Source organism: Myotis daubentonii, chromosome 3, assembly GCF_963259705.1.
Source record: "Myotis daubentonii chromosome 3, mMyoDau2.1, whole genome shotgun sequence".
Classification (NCBI taxonomy): Eukaryota; Metazoa; Chordata; class Mammalia; order Chiroptera; family Vespertilionidae; genus Myotis; species Myotis daubentonii.
Genome location: NC_081842.1, coordinates 124,915,968 through 124,940,744, shown reverse-complemented (window position 1 = coordinate 124,940,744; position 24,777 = coordinate 124,915,968). Strand labels below are relative to the sequence as shown.

Sequence of the window (24,777 nt, the reverse complement as noted above, 5' to 3'; positions counted from 1 at the left end):
GTTCACATAAATATGTAGACCCGAATAAGGAAAGAACAGCAAACGCTAGTTTTTTCAGTTGATTATATGAGTCAGGAATACTATTCCAGGTGTTAAAAATCAACATATTTTCCTTCTCTAGGTCTTTCAAAGCAGACCACTTGTGCTGTGAACTATGTTCACATTTGTTTTTCTCCAATATTTCTATATCAGCACAAAGACGTTCAAATTTCGAGCTCCACAGTTCTTTGTTTTTTAAATCCAGCAATTGCATTTCAAAGTTGCCAATGTCAATATTAAAGGGAGAAAAATTTAATTCTGTTACAGTAGCATTGAGAGGTTTTTTAACAAAGGCTAACGTTGCTTTGCTGTTTCTGAATTCCTGAAACTTGTTGAGAAAAGCTTCCCTCATATTTAAAAGTGTTATTTTGAAATAGCAAATGTCAATATCAGAATTATTTTCTTGGCCATGTTTCAACAGGCTTGAAAGTGAATCAAAGTTTCTCTTTCAAAATCTTGAGCAAAAAGAGATAATTTGTTTTCGAATGAAATAACTTCTTCTAACATAGAAAAAACTGTGTTTCTTTTCCCCTGTAGTTTACGATTAAGCTGATTTAGATGAGACGTAGCGTCTACCATGAAATAAAATTTTTGGATCCACTGATCGTTCGTTAGTTCTGGATAGTGAACACCCTTCTCAAGGAGAAATGCTTTAATTTCTGTTAATAAGGAAGCGACATGTTTCAAAACGTTTCCTTTTGATAACCAACATACCTTGTTATGCAGCAGCAGATCTTCATACTCACTCTCCATTTCAACTAAAAATCCTTTAAATTGGTGATGATTAAGAGCTTTAGTTATAATGGAGTTGATAATCTTAATCACCAATTCCATAACTTTGCAAATTTCTTCTGGAAATGTCTGCACACAAAGCACTTCATGATGAATGATGCAATGGTAAGTAAGTATCTTGTGATTAATTTTTTTCTTTCAAAATAGCAACAAACCTGTTTCTTACACCGGCCATACTTTTTGACCTGTCTGTTGAAATTGAGACAATTTTATCGAGTGGAATATGGTGTTTTTCAATGCACTCAATTACAGCATTTGCTATGTCCTCTCTACGTGTTTGACCTTTGAGTGGCAATGATCCTAAAAGTTCTTCTTTTGGACCTGTAGATGAAAATATACCATACAAAAAGTGAAATTTGCACTGTATCATTTATGTCACAAGACTCGTCAACTGCTATTGATAAAGCTGAAACCAATTTAAGATCTTCGACTTGCTGGTTGGTTATATTTGAAGACATTTTGACTGTTCTATCTTTCACTGTTTTAGCAGACAATGGTAACTCTCTAATTTTTTTTAGAATATCTGCTTTGTTCTTGAAACCCCGAAATAGCTCTTTGGATGCATTTATAAAACAACTTTTTTATGTATTTGCCATTTGTATATGGTTTTCCTCTCTTAGCAATCTCTTGACTAACCACAAAACTTGCAATATTAACATTGTTGGAAGATTGCATCCAGTAAGTAAATACAGAACTTGATTTTTCTTTACTCTTCTGAAGTTCCTCAACTGCTTTCTTCCTTGCAAAACCGACAGGATATTTAGTACTAAATGACACATGTTTAGTTGTAAAGTGTCTCTCCAAATTAGATTTCTTGTTATGCGCCAATTTTTCCTGACAAATAAGACAGGTCGGAAGGCCATTTAAGTTTTGAATAAACGCGAAAGTCTCAGTCCATCCAACTTTAAATTCACGGTTTTCGTCTTCCGTTTTTCTTTGCTTCTTCTTTGTAGCCATGCCAAAGAGGGCATCTAAAAAAATGTTTCATTTTATAATAATAAAGCCACCAACACAAAAGAATTACAATTCTTAAATTGATGACAAAAATACCTGTAGGATTTTCAGCTGGTTGGAAAAATACAGGTAACTTTATGCTTCGAGTAGGTACTTTTGTCACCCTCGCATGATTTACGGACGCGACTAGCACTAACCACTGCACAATGAGACTGCTGACTGACTGGCTCACTCAACGCGTGCATGAGTCGCGAGCGCTTCCCCAGTGCTGCATATCCCCCCCCCCGCCCCCCCCCCCCCCGCCCGCCACTTCTTCAAAATAGCTGATTTCCACAACAAAAAATGCTACCTTTTGTTTTGTTTGGCTTTAGTAATTAAAATGATAATCTCTTGTCTCAGAGAATAATATTGGAGATTGTTATTTCTATTTGAATCAGCAAATGAAGCTCCCTGTTTCAACAGGGAGGTAGGTTCATTGCCATGCTGTCTGAGACCAAGGATTGAGAAAGAAGCTGGAGGAACACGCCTTGGAAGCCCATCCTCAGATCACTGGGTGCTGCCTCTGAGCGATGCTTGAGAAGAAATATTAGAAGAGCCCCAGGACTGCTCGCATCACACTCCCTTCCCTGCAGAAAGAGGCAAATGGGAAACTTTGTTGATAACATCCCCAAGAGAACCTCTTCCACTTTGACAGGGACTAATGCAGTAGGGAGACCATAATAATTGCACTGAAGCAAAGCCCTTGCCTGCTGAGAAACGGTAATCAAGCAGCACAGAATGACATAAACAAGCACACCACTTCTTCCTAGGACCTGCCTTAAAGACGTTTGTACTTAGGCATCTGGTTACTACTAAGCCATCATCACAATGGAAGATTGATTTCAGGGTGAAGATACTTGGAAAAGCACCTGAGAGGTGGTGTCTTGCTGGCATACAAAGCTTCAGAGCATGCTCTTTAATGGTGCCAAGTGTTCTTCTGGATTCTGTGGCATCATAGAACATAGAGCTGAAGGAACATTAAGTAATGAATGCGATGTATGGTGGGACTGACTGCTTAATCACTGTTAGAAATATTGTAAAGGACGTTACCAGTTAAATGCAAAGACATTTACTTAGTACCTATTTTAGTGTTGGGCTAGGGGATGTACCAAATAAGTTTAATCAGACTTTTTAAGTAGATAGCTACTGCTCGCTCTTGCCTTTTGACAAAATTAAGTTCCAGAATCATGATAAAGTAAAATGTGACAGAAAGAAAACCTAACTCATCTTCCTCTCATTTTCCATCATCAAAAGTATTCATTAAGTGTCTCTCAGTGCTAATATGTTAAAGCATATTAAAGAAGTTATGATCAATGCTGAAATATTAATGATAGATCTTAAATATGCACATTTAGCAAAATAATGTTTATAGTACATGTTCTGATTTTCACTAGGCATAAGACATGTTGAGAAGGTGGTAAAGTCTAAATTATTTCAATAACCCATGCTGAATGTTATTGGGGCACAAACATTTGAATTATGAAAAGGTCTGAGAAGACTGGGTGCTTATTCCTAGGCCCAGACCAACAAATTGCTGTTCATGACAATGAGGACTCCTAGGAGCCACAGAAGCCGGGATGCTGGCTATCGAAGGCTGATATTGAGGAGGATATAATAAAGGGCACACTATGGCATCCCTTAAGAAAATATTTTATATAGGTGGTTGAAATGCTCAGCAAATTCTGCCTGGCATCAGCTTTCCCACCTCCTTAAGCAATCAATCAGCCAATTAATCAGTGTTTGTCTAGGAGGGCCAGACATGCAAACAAATAATTCCAACCCAGTATGAAAACTACCTGACAGACGAATGGCTAAGGAAGATGGAGGAAGAATTGACTGCTCTTTTGGTATAAGAATGGGGGTAGTAGGGAGTGTTCCAAGGAAGAATTCATGTAGAAAAAACTTCTTAAGTAGGGTCTTAAATAATGAGTAGGAATTCCATATATTTTTGTCAATGTAAGATCCCAGGACTACCTACATCAGGACCACTTCCAGAACTTGTGAAAAATGTTCTTGGGCACAGGCTAAGACCTAGGGATTAAGTCTCTGAGGCAAGATAAACTTCAGGACCACTGTCCTAACGTCTAAGCTGGCAAAGGTGTTGCTGGTAGTAACTCCCCTGCCTCCTCTCCATTCATCAGCCATGGCTCTCTCTTTGACTGTGAAGGCATACTTTCCAATTTCCTGCTCATAATTATCTCACAGGGATAGCGTAATAAAATAAAAGGATTTTAAACAAATGTTAAAAATTACTCTGCCAGGAGCTGGCCTACCATTGTGGCCAGGTACATTCATATTGTATTAATGTTCCCTGGTACAGTACTGAATTCAGTAGCTGGGAGTCCACAGTCACTTGCCTGTCAGAATGGACTTAGTTGGAACAGGGTCCTGGGGGCCCCGCCAAGCTAGTCACTGACCCTCTAGTTACTGAATCTTATGAAGGTCCTCAGGCTGGGCAGGGTGGCTAGGTCAGGAGTTGGAAATGGGGCTCCTGGAAGTTTCAGGACATCTACTACTTACCAGCCAGTATGAAGGATTTCTCTATTTTGATAATTGGTACAGGACCAGAATACCAGCTGAATATTTTCCTGTATGTACACAATAAAACAGAAGACTATGTAATAGAAACACAAAGAGTTCAGTAGATGTTTATATTCTCCATTAATTGAGGGTTTAACAATATCTTAAGAAAAAAAGCACAGACAACTATAAGGTGTCCCCAAAATGTATACATACACTTTGGTATTAGTGCAGTGGTTCTCAACCTTGGCTGCACATTAGAATCACCTGGGAATCTTTTTAAAATCCTGATTTCTGGGCCTCATCCTCCAGAAATTCTGTTTCTTTGTTATGGGGTAGGGCCACAACATTAGTAACAAAGAAACAATTTCCAGAGGATGAAGCCCAGAAATCAGGATTTTAAAAAGTTTCCCAGGTGATTCTAATGTGCAGCCAAGGTTGAGAACCACTGTATTAGAGGTATGTATTATCGGTTTACTTTAAATTTTTTGGTTCATAAGAACTGGACTAAATAAAAATACTTTTGTTACCTTTAAAGTTGATAGTCACCTTTACAGAAACCATGTTATAGCACTTGTATTAAAAATCTGAACTGTATTCTTTGATTTTGGAATGGATCAGAATATATTTCTAATTCTCTAGAGTTTACTGTTGGCACAGTTTTGTTGCTGTTGTTTAATCCTCACCCAAGGATATTTTTTCCATTGATTTTTAGGGAGAGTGGAAGAGAGAGGGAAAGACAGAGAGAAACATGGATATGAGAGAAACACATTGATTGGTTGTCTTCTGCATGGGCCCTGGAGACTACAACCACTGTATGTGCCCTTGACCAGAAGCAAACCCAGGACCCTTTGGTTTATAGGCCGACACTCTATCCACTGAGCCAAACCAGCTAGGGCCCACTGGCACAGTTTTCATTGAACCTTTCTTAGTTTGTGCTGCTGTAACAAAATACCATAGGCTGGGCAGCTTAAACAACAGTTTCTTTCTCACAGTTCCGGAGGCTGGAAGTTCAAGATCAGGGTGCCAGCATGGTGTGGTTCTGGTGTAAACCCTCTTCCTGAGTTGCAGATGAAGACTTCTCATGTCCTCACATAGTGGGGTAAAGGGTGGGAGAGAGAGGGAAAGAGGGATTGAGAGAGAGAGAGAGAGAATGCTTCAGTCTGTCTCTTCTTATAAAGACACTCATGTCATCCTAAGAACTCTCCACCCTCATGACTTCATCTAAATCTAATTACCTCCCAGAGGCCCCACCTCCTAATTCCATCATATTGGGAATTAAAGCTTCAATATGTGAATTGTGGAGGGACACAAACATTCAGTTTATAACAGCCTTTACATCTTGATGTTGCTCTTCTCTGAGGCCTGAACTCAGGCATTCAGTAGACCTAGAGACTAGGAGAGTTCCAGGCACATGATAACAATTCTTGCTTTCTCTTCTGAGCTCCTGCTGTAATAAGTCTCCCAGGTCAGTGTCAGAATTCTGGACATTCTTTAAAGCTCACTAATATCATGATGCTGGACTTCCACTGGCTACTCTTCTGAAGGCAACCGACATCCAGGCCAGCTGAGCATCAGCTCCACTGTCCTTCTTTCTCCACTGTCCTCCCTGAGTTTACCCAAGTATGACATTAACTCTTTGTTGATGGAGGCAAGATTTAAATAACTACATTAGGCCGTGACAGGTATTTTGTCACATATCATTTTTCATACCAAGTCATTAGTTATGTTATCAAGGCTGATGATTCTCAAAATACCATGTGCATGGGAACCCCCAGGGATTGGTTAGAGCTCAGATTTAGGGTGTCGGTGGGGGAAGGGCAGAGAGAGCTCAGTTTCCAACAAGCTCCCAGGGGATGCTGTTGTGCTGTCCAGGGACCTACTTTGAGTAGAAGGGACTAGACAACTAAATAGTTTGGGCATAGTTATAACTAATTATTTTATAGCTACAAAGTTTGTATCACATATTCCAAATTCAGAGACTTTTTAAGAGCTTTGCAGTTTCTCACTGCTTTTCAGAGTGTTTTAAAACCACTTTGTAGCCCTGACCAGTTTGGCTCAGTGGATAGAGCGTTGCCCTGCTGGCTGAAGGGTCCCGGGTTCGATTCCAGCCAAGGTCATGTACCTTGGTTGCTGGCACATCCCCAGTCAGGAGTATGCAAGAGGCAGCTGATCAATGTTTCTCTCTCATCGATGTTTCTAACTCTCTATCCCTTTCCCTTCCTCTCTGTGAAAAATCAATAAAATATATTTAAAACAAAACAAAAACAAAACAAGACAAAAAACACTTTGTAGTGTGCTTGTGGAATTTGCTGTGCAGGGGAAGATGTAAACCATTAAGAGGTTCAGTGTTTTGCTCAGTGAATCTAAGTTCAGATCTCTGAACTTGCCTTACAACTCCTGGGACTGCACCTCACCTTGGGAACACTGAGCAGTGAACCTGAGCCAGCCCTTGGTGTGTGGGGGGCGGGCGGGGGAGGGGGGAGGACTGGGGGAGTTGAGAGCTGACTGGTTACTGGGAGCAGGAGACAGGGAGATGGAGGGATAAAGGGAACCTAACGTAAACATTAAAAAGCACACTGAGAACACCAAGTGCAATGAATGCTCATGAAACTGCCCGCAGCGGGAAGAAATCAGTTTTATTAAGTGATGAAAACCACTGTAAACTTCTTGTGAAAACATTCCAAGGTTTGGTGTTGTGTAGCATAAAAGAGGAATTTTACTAAGTCAGATTCATTTTAATCAAATGAACATCAAGGAGCTATAATTCTATTTATACCTGCATATGAAATTGGTTATTAAGGCATGTGCACGCGCACACACACCCATTACACTTTCTTAGTAACCTCCACATAGTTTCTGAAGTCTTTAGGTGCTATTCTGGTGACAAATCCCATGGAAAGCTTGACACGACACATGGTGCTGTAAGTAACGCGATGCCCTGAGTCCCCTTCGTCTGCTCACCTCCATTTTGGTGGAGGAATTAAACCATTTCCAATGATCAGATTTTGTTTCTAATCCTCAGCCCTGGACATTAATAGATTGCTTCCTCACATACCTTTATGGGACTTGAACCCTCAACCTGGGCATGTGCCTCGAATGGGATCAGGCTCAAAACCTGGGCATGTGCCTGACCAGAATCAAACCAGAGACCTTGTGGTCTAGGGGAGGATGCTCCAACCAGCTGAGCTACCTGGCTAGACCTCAATTCCTAGATTTGACCAGGAAGCAGGGCTGAGGATTGGCTCTTTGACTGACTTGCTCTCCCTGGATGCCCTTGAGATCCCTTAGAAGGGAGGCATGTGTTTTAGGGCAGTGTGCCAGTGTATCTCAGATTCATTCCACATAGGTGTCCCTGGGTGGGGGTGAGGAAGAGGCAGTGGTTAATCCATCAGGGAGAGGATTAAAGACCCTTGCTGGTCGGGAGTGTGGGGTGGGGGAGCAGGGATTAAGAGAAACACGGAGTCTCCAGTGTTAGCACTACCATTTAAAACTGTGGACCACAGAGCAGCCTGGGTGGTAAGGACTCAAAAAAAAGGGAAAGGAAAAAGTGATAGGAGCTGTAGCTGACGGGGGGGGGGGGGGGGCAGTGGCTCTCAAACCTTGCAGCACATTGGAGTCAGTAGGGTGTTTGTGCAGGGGTTTGGGGGAGGGAGTAAAAATACCAGCGTCCAGCCCACCCCATCTTTAGGGGCAGGACTCAGGCATCACCAGTTCTCAGCTGCCTCCCAGGTGGCCAAGAGTTAGAGCAAAGGAGAGTCTACAGGGAAGGTAGGGGGATGGCGCACAGGCCTGCAGGCCAAGCAGTCACGTTGGCAGTTTGAGTGGGAAAATGAAGGGTTACACAGCAGAGGGCTCAGTGTTTTCTGTTTGGGGAAGACAGGAAAGGTGATAGTGAGAAGGAAATAAAAAAAAATATGAATCCATTAGTAGACGTCTGATGTAGCTCATCCAGTGGGCATAGGATGAGGAAAAAAATAAAACCTGTATGATCAAAGGACCTAATATGACTAAATATTTAGGTGAAGATTCTTAATTGGTTCCACATTATTTCTAACTTGTTATTTTAAAATCAACAAAGATAGGCTTGATAGAAGGATGGAGGAGAACACGTATTGTAAATATTTGTAGCTCTGGTCCATAGCCTGTCCCCTGATGGTGGCAGGGCAGATATTAGAATCCCATCACTCCCATAACTCCCAGCTCGCACACACCTCCTCAGGACAGAACCTTCAGCCCTCATGGTCTGGGGTATAACAGGGGGCTATCGGGACAAGGAAACCCGAACATGTATTGACATGAAGAAACGTGCATAGTCAGTTAGAAATAACCTGATAGAGTCCATTTGACTAGAGCTGCTCTCCCAGTGTTTTTTGTTTGTCTGTTTGTTTTGGTTTTGCTAGGGGAGGCTTTGTTCATGGTACTGCTCAATACATCTTATAATCGAATAAAAGTAAAATTACCCATGTGTCTGCACTTGGCAGAGTGTCCAATTAGGCTTTTCTGAACCAGCACCTTTAATTTCAGGCCCTTCCTCGCTGTGCTGTCTCCTTGAGGAGTCCTGTTTCCCTGGTACGTGAATGAAGGGCTGTCCGGGTCACAGTGGGCACATCCAAGGCTTTCGTTTGCCCTGAGGGATTATTTTCCTAAGATGGCTGTTTGATTATTCTCTGCTTTCAGCAGTTGGGGAGGGTCCACTTACTGAGGTCGGAGGTCACGGTCAACCCTGTCCTTTTCTGGATTCAGTCAGTCGGATCCTGTCCTGCCTCTTTCCAAGCCAGTCCCCACAGGCCACCGCACAGCTTATGCTGCATGAGAACTCCTTTCCTTAGCCAGGGACTGACACAATTTGAGGGTGTCCTGAAGATGAAGAGAAATAGGGTTATTTTATAAGTGAGTTCTAAAATTATCTTCCCTGCTCAGGCAAGGAAATGTAGTTTTAATATTTCTTATGAAAATTCCTCTTTGGATTGTTTTAGGCTCTATCTTTCCTTTCCCCACAAGGAACCTAATCAAAGTTGAATAAACTCATTATAAAATGTTATAATTGTGTTTATGCTTATAGGCATTAGGCTGAAATCACCAAGAGGTGTTCATTTTAGCATCTTCACAAACAGTCACATGGAAAGCCCTCAGCTCAGGGTAGGTAGTTACTCTAGTCATGTCCCATTCTGATGTCAAGAAAACATTTTCTGCAGCAACTAGAATCCCACAATGAAGAGAGGTGGCTGCAAAGAAGGTGAGCGTCGGTGACGGTGACAGGGATGCGTTTCTGACGGTGCCGGGGGTAGTCCTGCTTTTCCAATGCAGCTTCTCCGCGACGCAGCTGCTGAAAGGATGCTCTCACAATGAGGGACCACTTCGAAAGCACTTCTTCCCTTCTTGGGTTCAGCAAGCATTTCAGAACTCGGAGCCCCTGTGTGGTGCTGGGAGAGCAAAGGCGAAGAGAAGGTTTCAAAAATTTCCTTCATGCTCCCTAAAGACGACCTGGAACACTTTCTGGCTACATACAGCCCACTGAGAATCCCAGGCTAGGAAACCGCACAGACTGCAAGGAGCAGAACTGTGTTTCGAATACTTGGGCATTTGGGCATTCCCATGTCATTCTAAATTCACTGATGTATTATAAAAGGAATGGGTCAGCAGTTACAAAAGGAATCCATATGCAAATCTCTCAGTGATTACTGAATGAGTGAATAATGAGTGAATTTAGTGAACTGTGGTCCTCCAACTGGTCTGGGTTATCAGTGTGAACCTAGCAGAGGAAACTCTCCGAGTCTGATGTGGTTTTTATCCTTGAACAGAGGGTGGCAGGAATCCCTACAGAAACGTCATGTTTAATGGCATCATCCTGTCCTCTGCAATCAGTGGAAAATAGGTTTAGTTTTTGACAACTAACAAGATGGATCCACAGATGTGCTTCCTATTTTAGCAACTTCCATATCTAACTGGGAAACACAAAGTAAAAACTCTTCACATTGAAGTTGTCCGGACACAGAAAAAGGAGAAATACAGCCTGTTTTTTAAGAATCTCTTCAGTTGGAAGTTCCTCTAGATGTCAGTATTACATAGGGAAATGAAAGTATAAAAGACCGAGGCAATGGGTAAAGACCTTACATTATTTAAATGGTAAAAGATGTGATATATAATTGGTGGAAAAACCAACCTCATTTGGACGTTGGTTGCTTATGTTCCTCAGGATCGAATGGCAGCTTCTCCTGTGACTCTAGTCAGGCTGCTGGACCCAAAGAACGCTAGGCCAGTTTGTGGACATTTGCCACAGACACTGTGGACAGCCTTAGAGGCAAATCCTGATCCATCATCACTCCAGTCTTACAACCAAATTCTGAATTTTACACATGAATGGATTGAAATGGACTGAAACACAATGGTTGTCATTACCGAGTCCACTTAGGTATTGACCATTATGTTCCTGCTATCCAGAACAAACCCAGGAGCGCATGGCCTGTCCACCAGGAGTTTTCATTTTGAAAGAGAAGCATTTGAAGGCACAGTTATAAAGTAGCTTAAGAGAAATTTTTTAAACTATCCCTTTTTACTAATTTGGACATATTTTCAAAATTAGACTTAAATTCTCTCTCTTGCCTCTCTTCCATGTTAAGTCTAATCTTTTGACCAATAAATATTTCTTCACTTTACTAATTTGTTTTTATTTATACCCTTCTCTCTTAATCTTATTTTTATCTCCAGTAGTGTTGGCTGTGTGGTGGATATTCCATAAATATTAACGGTATCTACCTTGACAATTTAGTAGTTGAGAACACAGATTGAGTAAATAACTGAGTTAAAATCCTGGTTATACCATTTCTGGACTATGTAACCCTGGGGAATTACCCAACTTCATTATACAATAAAGTTAATAGTATCTATCCCAAAGGTTGCTATGAGGACTGACTAAGCTAATAATGTAACAAGTGTAGAAAAGCACCTGGTATGCAGTCAGCGCTTGGTATATATTAGCCACCACTATCATCATTATTATCACTATGTCTCAGTCTCTGGGGTAAACACCAGGAATTCAAAGATACACCAGTCTTTTTGCCCATTTGAGGCAAAAAGGAAAAAAAGTTTAATAATATGTTGCAAGAGATACCAGGCTTTCGTGTGTGTGTGTGTGTGTGTGTGTGTGTGTGTGTGTGTGTGTGTGACTGCTGTGCAAGCTGAAGGGCATTTTTCATGCAAAGAAAGAACTATGCACCCATCACCCCTACCCTTTGACTTAAAAGAGAAAGTTACAACTTAGGCTGCAATGTCTAACTTTGTTTTAGAACAGATTTACTGAGCACGCCCCTGTGTTTCAAGGTCCCTGTCAGAAAGATGGAAGTGTTCGACCTATGGAGTTGCCCTCTGGATTGTTTAAAAGCGCATTTGCAGTTTGTCTTGATGTCTGTGAGCTGCATTTACATGGCGTTTCATGCATTCAAGTCACCCTGAGGCAAAGCTTGCCTCTTCCCAAAGGAAAAAGACTGGTTCTTCGGATATCTGTACAACTTCATTAATTTATAATGTATAACTTTAGAATTTGGGATAATTTGGGTGGATTGGTTTACCTTTTATGTGGTATTAAAAAGGGTTTGCTAAGCTAATTCAGAGAAGCTGGGACTGTGAGAAGAATGTTTATCTGCTTAGGAAAAGGGCCATCTGTTCTAAGCGATGTAAAAGCTCCATTTATAAAAGCTTACTTTAGTCTTCTACTTTCTGGTTTACAAAACCAATCACATAGGTCCTCTCATTTTTTATTTGATTGAAATATGAACCACATCAAGACAATATAAACAGAGGTCGAGGGTGACTTGAATATTATCAATATCCTTTAATCTGTTCACAAAATTGGCCTTCTTCTATAAACAGTGCTAGAGTTTTACAGGTTTTCTTTTAAAATAGGGAGTTCATTTGTCTTCTAATACTGTAGTCTATATAGAGTTTCATTAATTCAGACTGTTCTGCCCTCAAAATACTATTAATTTTTTCCTATGTTTTAATCTCATAATATATGGTTCTCAATCTGGGGTGATTTCACCCCCAGGGGACATTTAGCAATTTCTAAAGACATTTTGAATGTTGCAACTGGGAGGGAGGATACTATTGCCATGTGGTGCAGAAGCCAGAGATGCTGCTGAATGTCCTCCAATGCTCATGGCATTCCCTACAACGAATTATCCGGCCCACGTGTCAGTACTGCTGAGGCTGAGAAACCCTGATATGATGTGTAACCTTCATGACTCAATTGTGTATCCACAGGCTAAGGAGAAGGTGTGGTCATATCCCAACCTGAAAGAAATGGCACCTGTCAAAGGCAAGAGGACATTGGCCCCCACAGGTAACAGCTTTAGAAGACCAGATATCTATGGATAAAGAAAGTTCTGTTACAAAAGTCAGGTTGCTGTTGTTCTTATTCAGAGGAAGTTACACATTCCTAAAGCCCCATGTTGGGAGAAGTGCTGCTTGAATACCTTTATTTGATTGGCTTTGGGTACTAGTTAGCACCTAGAAAATCTTGGGGAACCCAATTGTTAGTTAGTTGGTCATATTCATGTATATTTTGCTTTTCAAAAACTCTTATCTGCTGATAGAGACAAAGCTGAATAGAGATGCCATTATATAAAGACAAAATGATACTGATCATACACACCCTCCATTAAAGTATTTGTGTCCTGTGGTGGCTTTTAGAGAGATCTTCTCAGAAGAACCAGCCTTCCTCTGACAAAGAAAAGGTTAAAAAACTCCACAAGGAAAATGCTGAGAAGACCAATGCCTCTCTAGTTCAGAGAAATTTGTCCACATTTTATGCAAAAAGACCACAAGACAAGATAGAAGATTTTGCTCTAAGAAAGTCCATAGAACCAAGAGAAAATACAGGTGGAAGAGACATTTTAAACATAGAGAGACTGTGTCGACAAGTACAGAACAGTGCTGGAGATGATAAGCAAGCCATTGTGGATAAAAGTGAATGTCTAGTGTTCAAAAGGGAGGAAAATGGGCTTCATTCTAAGGAAGATACAGATTTGATGGCAAAGCATACTGCTCCATTTTATCCCCAAACACTGACATCACAGCCTCTCTGTCACAAAGCTTAGGTCTCTTCACCAAAACACCACTCTGAGGAAACTTCAGTTCTAAGAAATTTGACCACCTAAACGTTTTCTTCCCAAAACTTTGAGAGTTGCAGCTGAGTTTTATTTTCCAGGTGTGCCAGCAGCGTAAAAGCCATTTCCACAGCACCAATCCTCAGAAAACCAGCACTAGGACCCATTTTCCAAAGCGCTGAGCAGATAGGGCATGCTGGCAGTAGTAAGCAGAGAAGTGGTGGAGGAGCATGTCAGCAAAGAGGACAACAAAAAGAGCAGAGTAGATGTAGTGGGACAGGTGAAGGATGCACACTGAGAAGGACACAGGAAACCAGACCAGTCCAGGGGAACTTAAAAGGCCAAATCTCTGGAATCCACTGGGATTAAGACCTCCAGACAGCAAGATCTGGTGACTCCACTGGGTAGGAAACAGCTATTGTTTCAACCTCTAAAGCTTCTTAACTTTTTCAGCAAGCATTTCAGACTAAATTTAACTTATCCCAACAGCCTGAAGAAGACATTAGGCTGTGTTGATGCCATTTATGTTTGTAACTCTATCACTTTTTCTAGTCTGAAGAGAACAATGCCACCGAGAGAATTTTTTCATGACTTTATTTTTCTGCATATTTATGGTGTGAGAGGTGAATGTCCATTTCAAATCAGATCCCCAGAGACTTATATTACCTCAATTAAAAATATTGACACTTGGAAAAGTGCCTAACACAAGATAAATGCATAAGAATTACTTGTTGAATACATGTAAATATTTGAAAGCAAAGTTATTATCTATTTACCTCTTTTGCATCTTTTGTATGCATGTAAGCAGGTGTGTGCAATAGATGAATAAATGGGGAAATGAATAGGTTTGTGGCAAGCAAGCTTTAACAGCAGCAATGATGGAAAAGTAAAAAGAATATTAGGAAAATATAATTTTGTATTTCAGAATCAATCCTGAGGTGGACTAGAGTTTAAACCCTTAGGCTAGAAGGTAGAAAGCAGGAGAAATTTGAGAGCTGTGGAATATATACTTAGCCAGTTTTACTGGGCATTTTATTTCCAGCCAGAAAAAACTCATATTTGTGACTTAAATGTCTTAAATAAAGGCTAAAATATTTTGGAAAGTTATATGTAATAATCTAAAATATTTTAATGACATGAAGGAACTTTTCACTTTTTTTCCCCTGCTTTAATTAAAATAATGGACTAGATTTGTGGTACTTAAAAATATGGAACAAACAATATCTCATGTTTGAACTTAAATGACCATAGGCTTGGAAGTCTAACCTATTTGGACTGTACTGTGGTTGGAGATTTTCAACTATGTTGACATTTCTAAAAGTTGTCCTGAAGATGGTATGAACCAGAGGTTAGTGGTCCTGACATTCTTTCTCAAAGATGTCAGGTGTCACCTTCATGAATCACAGATCATAATATGAAATGAAAAGTTATACTCCCTGGATCATTAGGAATAAAACAGATGGCCTGCTGTATTTTATTATTAAATGAGCAAAATTTCACTCTGAGGCCCAATGCTTAGTGCTATAAAGAGTCTGACTGCTTAACAGATGGCCCTCCTTTCCCTCTCACCTTCTAGATGACGGCCCGGCTCCTCCCGCACCCTTTCATCACCGGATTGTAACAGCTAAACAGATGGCAGTCAACAGTCTCTATACTGTGAACAGAACAGAAATTTTAGGAGGGTAAGTCATGCTCTATCTTAACACACTTTCAACAACAAAAAAGAGAACTTTCAAAGATCTGGAGGGTTTCTAAATATTTGCCAGTCTGGACCTGAGAATCAGAAATGTCATCAACAAACATTTTAAGAGATTTTAAGCATCACTGATGCCAGAGAGGTCGACGTGGGGACTAAATTACACATTAATTATCCACTTTGCTTCCTGTGTTGCATTGTCTGAGAGGAGAGAGCCACTGTGAATCACCAGAAGTTTGAGAAGCTGTCCAAACTGTGAAAACTGAGAAACAAACTGTGGAAATGAGTGAACACTGTGTATTTCTTGCAGCGTGTGTTAAATCATTTTGATCCTTGCTGTTGGTTTTCCATTTATGTTGTATTGTATTAATTACTCTTCTCCATTTCAATCAATTACTTTCTTCACTGAATAACTTGTTGGAAGGACATCTAAATGCATAGTCTCTTCCTGAAGAAGAGAGAATGGAGTCCATCGGGGACCCGCGATCATTACTCTTTCCTTCCTCTTCTACTTCAGTCACAATCCCCTATGATATCTTGTTATTTAAAGCCTAAATTCTAAAATTTACTACCATTAACATATCTACATAAAATAAGAAGAGGAAAATGGAAAATTTGTACAAGTACATACAAAATTTACTTAACTGCACACTGGAAAACATCCATGGCTACTATAATGCATGTTACTGTGACTGGCCATTGGGGTATGGTTGACATTTGTAAAGTCCCTTCTTGCTCTTCCCGTTCTGTTCCACCCCCCCCCCCCACCACGACACAGAACCACCTGAACTTTTCCTCCTCAGCAGCCAGTTCCTGGAGAACTCCCCTCGGGACTGTGAGGATGGGCTGAGGGAGGAGCAGGGGTTCTGAAACACAAGTAGGTGCCATGGAGCCTGCAGCAGCTTGCCTGGGTCTTCAGTGGCAAGCTAGCAACTGTTTCTCTAAAAGAGAGGAATTATTTGGCAAAAGAATCTTTGAAACAATCCCCAGGGCTGTGTTTCTGGTGAAAGCTGTCAATGGCTCCTTGAGAAGTTCATTGGATCTTCTTGGTTGTACTGCAATCCACACCAGCTGCTGGTCATCTACTGTCTGGGCTCCACTCAAAACTGGCTGCCTGACCTCACTTGGCAAATAAGTTAGAGGACCACAGTCAAGTGTGTATTGTTGCCTCAAAGTGCAAAGAGATAATCAATGGCTGTATCTCCTTTTTGGTAAATAGAGGTTCCAGATGCAGAAATTTATTTTTCGCTTTTAGCAGAAGATCACTGGGCGCACCCCCCCCCCCCCAGCCAATGCCAGCGGTGGCAGGCTCCTGAATTTTCCTGGGGTTCATCTCCCAACCTGTGGCCTCAAGGGTATTTATAATACCAACTCAGCATATTCAGCTAGCATGAGTTTATCAGTGTGGTGGGCCAGCAGGAATACTGGGAGGCGGCCTCACCATTCAAGGCACTTGCAGAATAAATCATGTGAAAGTTGAAGTAGTTCTGAGGTTAAAAGTAATGTGGCACCTCTGCTGATCCAGGAAGTCCTGGGGGCTTTTTCTGGGGAAGGAGAAAAAAAAATGTTCTAATCAGCAGCCACTTAGAATTCAAGTTATCACTTTGCTGTTTATGGACACATCTGCTTCTGCCAGGGGTGCATAGCTGAGCTGCATGGGGTGTGGTGGTAGTCATTACCCTCCCTCTTTCGGTTGTTGCCAAGACCCTCTCCTCTGCAGGCCTCTATGAGTGCAGTGACATTAGGCTCCCAATGCTGTTAGGGGTTTTCTTGTGGCCCCTGCTGTAGAGCCATCATTGCACAGGCAGGCACTGGGGTTCTGTCTGTTTTACTAAATCAGGAATCACAGCAAGCAAGTCAGACTAGAATATTGTTCATGAGGGTGCATTTCTGTCTGTGATTACCTTTGTAAGAAGCTGTCTTACAAAGTGTATATACATTTATCTGGTATATCCAAGCTAAAGTGTCAAAAAGCTCAGAGATGCTGCCCTGGCTGGCGTGGCTCAGTAGTTGAGCATCAACCTATGAACCAGGAGGTCACGGTTCGATTACTGATCAGGGCACATGCCTAGGTTGTGTGCTTGATCATCCCCAGTAGGGGGCATGCAGGAAGCAGCCAATCATTGATTCTCTCTCATCATTGATGTTTCTCTCTCCCTCTCCCTTCCTCTATGAAATAAATGAAAATATACATTTTAAAAAAGCTCAGAGATGAGTATGTATATGTGTTTATATGTAATATTGTTATTCCTTCTTATTTATTTATATGCACTTCCAAAACAACAGCAATGTGCCTTTTCACAACTTGTATTATTCACATACTTACAAAGCCTAGCTTATTATATTTCTACTAGAGGCCTGGTGCACAAAATTTGTACATGGGTGGGGTCCCTAGGTCTGGCCGGGGATCAGGGCCTATCGGGGCCATCTTGCCCAGTCCCTTTTGGGGGAGGGCTGGATGGGGCCTGCCGACTGCTGGACAGGGCCTGCCGGACAAGGGGAGGGACCACAGAAGGTTTGCCAGCTTGGGGTAGGGACTGGGGGAGGTTAAATGGCCATGGGAGGTTGGCTGTGAGAGCACACTGACCACCATGGGGAAGCTCCTACTTTGAGCATCTGCCCCCTGGTGGTCAGTGCATGTCATAGTGACTGGTCGACCAGTCGTTCTGGTCATTTGGTTGTAATAGTTGCTTAGGCTATTATATATATAGATGTATTCAGAACAATTCTAATTTCTCCATAAGAGAGGTTCACAAATTTTAGGGTGCATATGAATTACCCAAGAAATGTTGTGAAATGCTTATTCTGGGGCCTCATCCCAGATTCCTGTTTCAGTAGGTCTGGGGTAGAGCTGGGAAACATGTATTTCTACTCCCAGAAGATTCTGATCCAGTGACCAACAGACCACCCCTTGACACTATTGTAGAAGTTTATTGGCTACAGTAGATGCACTAACAGGTTTTCTCATTCAAACTCAAAAGGAGAAATGCCTGGGGCAACTGCCTCATCTACTTGGCGGTGACTAAAGCCAGGTTCTGGTGAGGACAGAGCCCCAAGCTGCACCTTGTCCTTTTCTTTGGCAGGGGGCGCTTTGGCCAGGTTCACAAGTGTGAAGAGAAAGCAACAGGTCTGAAGCTGGCCGCCAAGATCATTAAGACCAGAGGCCTGAAGGATAAGGTAAAGGCTGTGCCATGTGGGTGTTTCCTTACTGTTATCCTCACTTCACTGAGTGCCTGTCCCTCTTCTCAGGATGAAGTGAAGAATGAGATCACCGTCATGAACCAGCTGGATCACGTGAACCTCATTCAGCTCTATGATGCCTTCGAGTCTAAGAATGACATCGTCCTGGTCATGGAGTAGTATGTATTCCCTTCTGCTCCCTCTTCCACTCTCCTGCAAAGCTGTGTACACGTGTGGAGAGAGACCCACAGCACCTGTGACCATGGTGCTCTGTCCTATCACAGAAGTTGCCAGATCTATGCTTGATGTACCACTAGTTCTGATAATCTCATCAGTTTCAGAAAGGACATTACTTAGAAATAGCTATTTCCATATATGATTTGATTAATAAGAAGTAGAAAAGCAACATAGATCTAACTTTATATGTAAGCTATACTGTAACAATTCCAGCCTAAATATTATTCTGGTTGACTTGGAGAAAAGTGATGTTTGAACTACATTTTACTGTCAACCTAATCACTAATATAAAGTTCATGTCAAACTCTTAATAATTAGGGCTAAGAAACTTCCATTTAAAATCAGCTTTCTAAACTTAGTGTTTAGTTAGAAAGTGAATCAGTATTGTGATTCAGTTCATTTTCTCCTCATTTTGGATTTTCTTTATCATTGTTTAATAAGGAATTTTGAATACTAAATATTTATCGTCAGCCATATAGACGCACTTTATCACTGATATTAGTCTGAGAAGACCCTGTCTGACCCTCAGTTGGTGTTTAGAATTTCTCTCCCTGCCTTCTTAGAGGCCTCTTTATTTTCCATGTCTGTTAGAAAATGGTAGATGTGGACTTACTCCAGAGCGGCAACCACTGCATGAAAGGGAGTTTGCGACTTTGTAAAACTGATGGTAGGTAAGACAAAGGCATTCAACCTAAGAGTCATCTAACTGAGATAGCAAAGAAGGCAGAGAAAGAACTGTGTGCACACCTTTATTGGAAGAACTAGAGAAGCTTAAACACCAACCTGTTGCAAGGAAAACATGTTCATGAAGGAATCAAGACTCAGGACTTCACTCCTCTCCCTTCTGCAGTGTGGACGGAGGCGAACTATTTGATCGGATCATTGACAACAACTACAATCTGACTGAGTTGGACACCATCCTGTTCATCAAGCAGATATGTGAGGGAATACGACACATGCATCAGATGTACATTCTCCATCTGGACCTGAAGGTAGAACATGTTTTGTATTCTGATCTTTCCCCTCATGTGAATCAGAGGGCCCTGTCAGATACTATATACTAGCTTGGGACACTGAGGCTGTGACTTGGTGCATATTAAGTAATTAATATAAGTCCAGATTCTTAACCTTACCTTTCCATTTCCAACTTCTGTCACCCACTAATATTTGCATTCTTCTTCTTTAGAGACTACTATTTAGATTCTTGCAACTTGTCTGTGTTAAAGGAATCTACATGGAGATCATTTCTCTAAAAGTTTAGAATTAAAACCGCCACCACCATCACCAACAAGGTGCCCTTGTTGTGTCCCTGTCATTATGTGTTAAGTAGGTGGGAGGATTTTACTAGGTCAACATACCCTTGTGGTAGCCAAGCTTTCAGCTCTCCAGGAGTCCCCAGCATTCTTCTGAAACTCACTCAGGCAACTCTGGACTTTAGGGCTTTGTTTTTCGACAGGCATGCTAGAGCACTGAGGAGAAACCAGTGGCAGGATGGGATACAGGGCAGCCAGAAGAGTGGTGAGAAAATGCAGGAATTGCTGGAAAGTTTCTGTAAGCAGTGGGAATTCCAGATGCCTTCCTTTCTTCTCTTATTCGATGACCCTTCCATTTTTGTTTTTGTTTTTTTAATATGTTTTTATTGATTTCAGAGAGAGGAAGGAAAAGGGAGAGAGTTAGAAACATCAATGATGAGAGAGAATCATTGATCGGCTGCCTCCGGCATGCATGTGCCTTCCCTGGGAATCGAACTGTGACCTCTTAGTTCATAGGTCGATGCTCAACCACTGAGCAACACTGTCCAGGCAATGACCATTCCCTTTTGATTTCTCTCCCATTACGAAGTCCCCAGGTTGTACCCAGTTACAACCAATGAAAGACCCAGGGCCAATAATTGACCAGCTCTGATATTTCGGCTGAGCATCATGAGATGTATGTTCTGTGTGGCACATTTTCTCATTGCCCTGTTTACACAGCTTGGCAGTGAGATAAAGTATTCTATGTAACATACCATCTATGGTAAGTCATCAGGGGTTGTAGAAGTAAATACACTTAACTTCCTTAAATAGTTTCCCATGGGCCTCTCTCCTACAACTTGTCTTCCCTCACTGTTTTGATTTATGTGCTCTGCCTCTCCCATTCACAGGGCACAAGTAAGTGGTATAAAATGGCAAAGTCAAAGGTTAAAAATCATTAGCAAAGCCCTCGGCTATGAGCTGAGTTTGAGAATGCATATTTTCATGGAGCATTTCATTGAGTATGGATATTCTGCAGATATCCCTAAAGGGCTTTGATTGGCAACTGGAACTAGGACCCGACCTATCATAAGTCAGACAACTCCATATGTGGCTCCATAATGTTGACTAAGGACTGGCAGTGAGTAACTTTGGCTATAACTTGTATGTAACGATATTAATAAAGGCAGCAGCTGGACAGGCCATTAAGGACCAGTCATCCTTTCAGAAAGCTCCTTGGAAGGAAAAGGGCCAAAAATATTCAGTGCTTGTCATGTGTAGAGGAGCTTAGAGGTGACATAAGAATGCTCCCCTTTATATTTTTCTCTGATTTACAAATCTTATTCAATGAATATGCTTTAATTCCATGATTAGAAAAAAAATAACTTGTGAAGTGCCCTTGAAACTGCTTCTTTACATTCTGCAAACAATTTTTTTGGTGTCATAGTAGTCTGACAACTGGATAGCTTTATACATGATTGATCAGTTATTTAAGCATAAAACCAAATGTTCTTATATGGTACTCACTTCTCTACAGTTTTTTTTTCTCAGAAACATCTGTTTTAGAGGTATTTTAGAAAAGATCTTCCAAAGACATTATACCTACCCAAATGGACTATGTTATTTCATAAAGTGTTTTCTGAGTTTCTGACCTCATCTGAACCTCCTCTTCACCCAGACAGGATCCCACCTAAAGGATGGGACATGGGATCTTAAGGATTCAATTACTCAGCTCATGCCCCCCCTCCTTCCCGCAGCAATCAGGGAAGAGTTGGGATGGATTAGAGCTTGAGAATCCAGGCAATTTGTTGAAAATTTTCTCTTTTATGGATAACCTTAACTGTAAATTAAATCTCTCATATTTCTCTGACCTAAGCTTTTCTGTCCTAACAAATGTAGGTACAAGTGTAAGACATTCTGTAAACGGTTACAGTGCTACTATCTATGTTTCTCCCTCTTCACCCCAAGACTGTCGGATTAGCAGGGCAAAGTCTTCCCAGAGTCAAACTCCAAGGGAACACTTAGTCAAGGGTGTTAGGCATTGAGACCTAATTCAGCAAAACTTTGGAATTACAGAGAATGAAGAATGAAATGGGGGAAGCCTTCCTTTGACACATGACTTTCTCATATACCAAAATATAAAAGAAAATCTGGAGGTCTGAGCATTCACATTCTACTGCACATTCGGTGTGGCTGTTTAAATGAATCAGGCCATTTCTCTTAGAACTCATAAATCCTTGGGTAAAATATTCCTCCAAGAAGAGAAATTCATACTTCATAATTTTAGGGGGGGGGCAGATGTCAGGTCTGAGACAGCCCCCACAATGCATTTGGAAAGTACTGAAGCAGTCCCCTTTTTCTTTCCCTCATGGAGGCCTCCTGCCTGAACTCACACATCATGGTAAACTGCAGGAGCAGGGGGAGAACAGGCGGGGTAATGCAAGTTTGGCATGGTACCCAAAACCTCGTCTACCACATAATTAAAGGAGAAAATACTCACACAGACAAGCCAGCCCCAAAGTGAAAGGCCTGCTATGTTTTTCCTGAGCATCGTTGTATTTTTAGTCGTGGTTCAAGGACAATTTGAGTGAATGATGGTTGTTTTCATTGCTAATGTGTCTCTTTCTCCTGGCAGCCTGAGAATATCCTGTGTGTGAATCGGGATACTAAACAAATAAAAATTATTGATTTTGGATTGGCCAGAAGGTACGTCTATTTGAACATAGGTGTATGAATGGAGTTAGGGAGCACGATGAGTGCTCTTTCTTTGTAAAGACAAATCTGATAGATGTATCCCTTGGTTTCATTCCCTTATTTAGATTTAACTTAACAAAAATTATGTTTCAGCCTTACCTTGCTGACTTCAGGATTTGAAACTTTAGAAGTCTTTACAGTGCATGCAAGAAAAAGATAAACAATGAAAACTCAGTACAGTGAAGTTATTAAATTTGAAAACATTAATTTAGAATTTGTAAGAGTTTGTCTTAGTCTTTTATATTTGTTCCATCTGTAATGAGATTTACTTTTTAAAAAGTCATAGTCTAAACAAGATTGCAAAGGGTTCTGGCACATTTAAGGTTCTGAAGGGAACAAAGAATTTACATGCACTTCAACACATTAACAATAAATATAAAATAGATGTTGTAAATTATTGCATTTAATGTATCCTATATAATAAAAGCTTAATATGCTAAGTGTTCAGTTGTCCGGTCATCCGTTCAATCAATCAAAGCACAATATGCTAATGATATGCTAAGGCCGCTCAACTGCTCACTATGATGTGCACTGACAACCAGGGGGTAGATGCTCCGACCGGTAGGTTAGCTTGCTGCTGGGGTTTGGCCGATTGGGACTGAGGGAGACAGGCTGGACATGCCATGGAGTCCTCCCGAGGTCCCTCCCTGGCTGGTCAATCTCCCGCGTCCCTCCCCGGCCCCGTGTATCGGTGGGGTCCCTCGGTCTGATCTGTGTCCTCTCACAATCCAGGACCCCTTGGGGGATGTCGGAGAGCCAGTTTTGGCCCCATCCCTCAGGCCAGGCCGAGGGACCCTATTGGTGCACAGGCTTCTAGTTAATTGATAAAGGTTTATTCAATCCATCTATGTGTCAAGAATCATATAAGTTTTTATTTGGTCATATTCTATAATTCAGATGTTCGAATTATTCTGAGTGGCTTTTCTCATAACTGTTTTATATTATTAGATTATTAAGGTTTTATTGTATGAATTATGACTTAAAACTCTTAGAACTTCTTCACAAGTTTTTGACACTTTAAAGTGATTTCCTTTAAAGTTTATTTATTCTAAATTTGTTGTATGGCTGAAGTCATTTCATTATAGACTGCATCTGTTCAATTTCCATGATCTTTGATTACCGCTCTCCATCTCTCCACTTGTCTTCTAAATTTCAGATATAAACCCAGAGAGAAGCTGAAGGTGAACTTTGGAACCCCAGAGTTTCTTGCCCCTGAAGTCGTGAACTATGATTTTGTTTCCTTTCCCACTGACATGTGGAGCGTGGGGGTCATCGCCTATATGCTGTAAGCAGATCACCAATCTCCCTGACACTTATTCTCAATTATCATGCATATTCTATGAGGTTTTGCTATTTTGAATGAAAGCTCTAATTTAGCTATTTTAAAAATAAATAACACCATGCCATAGTCAACTACTTTCTAGGCTCTGTTGTATGCTGTGGGTGAAAGGAGTAAATTCCTTCCCTGAACATCATCTGGAAAGTAACTGTATGTCTTCTTCACTGGTCATTTCAACTCTTAGGACACCACCCAATGCCTTAAAAAAATAATTTTAAAAAACAACCCTTACTCCCGAGAGGTGACACTCCCCATGTTTGCCGTGTGTGTGTAACAGACCATGGGTTGGGGGAGGTAAAAATGTATATTTTTATGTTTAAATTATGTTTAAATATTAGGTTGTTTGCTTTATTTCATCTTTAAATGATAGAACCACAAAAAGCAACCTATTTATAAGGCTTTGAAGAGGTTAAAAAAAATACTCACTCTGGACCCTGTGTCTTGTAGACTTAGTGGTTTGTCCCCTTTCCTGGGTGATAATGATGCTGAGACCCTGAACAACATCCTGGCCTGCAGGTGGGACTTAGAGGAGGAAGAATTTCAAAACATCTCAGAAGAGGCCAAGGAGTTCATCTCCAAGCTTCTCATTAAGGAGAAAAGGTAACCCCAGTTCATCCAGGGCTCTGAAAGAAGTTGGGGCTGTAGAGTAGCAGTATGTCACCAGGACTATAGGAATTAATGACAGATAACTACTGAATTCCCTTTGTGAAGTCGCTGATGCCTGCACCAAGTTGTAAATAGGAAGAGTTGATGCTCTTGACCCAATTTACTGAAATATGGGACTGCTTTGGTCAGGAGGTTTGAGTGGAGCTGCAAAAACTCCCGTTTTTGCCTTTTGCAGTAAGGCTCTTGCACTAAAGGGCTCTCGCTGGGCCTCAGTGACTCACT

The 24,777-nt window shown here is 41.2% G+C and overlaps 1 protein-coding gene across 4 annotated transcripts in view; it reads left to right on the top strand.

Moving 5' to 3' along the window:
* The window catches only part of MYLK4 (myosin light chain kinase family member 4), a 170,848-nt gene that overhangs the window by 70,644 nt on the left and 75,427 nt on the right, over positions 1 to 24,777 (top strand). For all 4 annotated transcript variants that reach the window (XM_059688412.1, XM_059688411.1, XM_059688413.1 and 1 more), the window contains exons 2-9: positions 12,607 to 12,685; positions 15,028 to 15,133; positions 18,231 to 18,324; positions 18,397 to 18,506; positions 19,415 to 19,556; positions 22,432 to 22,502; positions 23,707 to 23,835; positions 24,337 to 24,489. In XM_059688412.1, the coding sequence (XP_059544395.1) occupies positions 12,607 to 12,685; positions 15,028 to 15,133; positions 18,231 to 18,324; positions 18,397 to 18,506; positions 19,415 to 19,556; positions 22,432 to 22,502; positions 23,707 to 23,835; positions 24,337 to 24,489 (884 nt within the window). The remainder of the gene's footprint in view (positions 1 to 12,606; positions 12,686 to 15,027; positions 15,134 to 18,230; positions 18,325 to 18,396; positions 18,507 to 19,414; positions 19,557 to 22,431; positions 22,503 to 23,706; positions 23,836 to 24,336; positions 24,490 to 24,777) is intronic.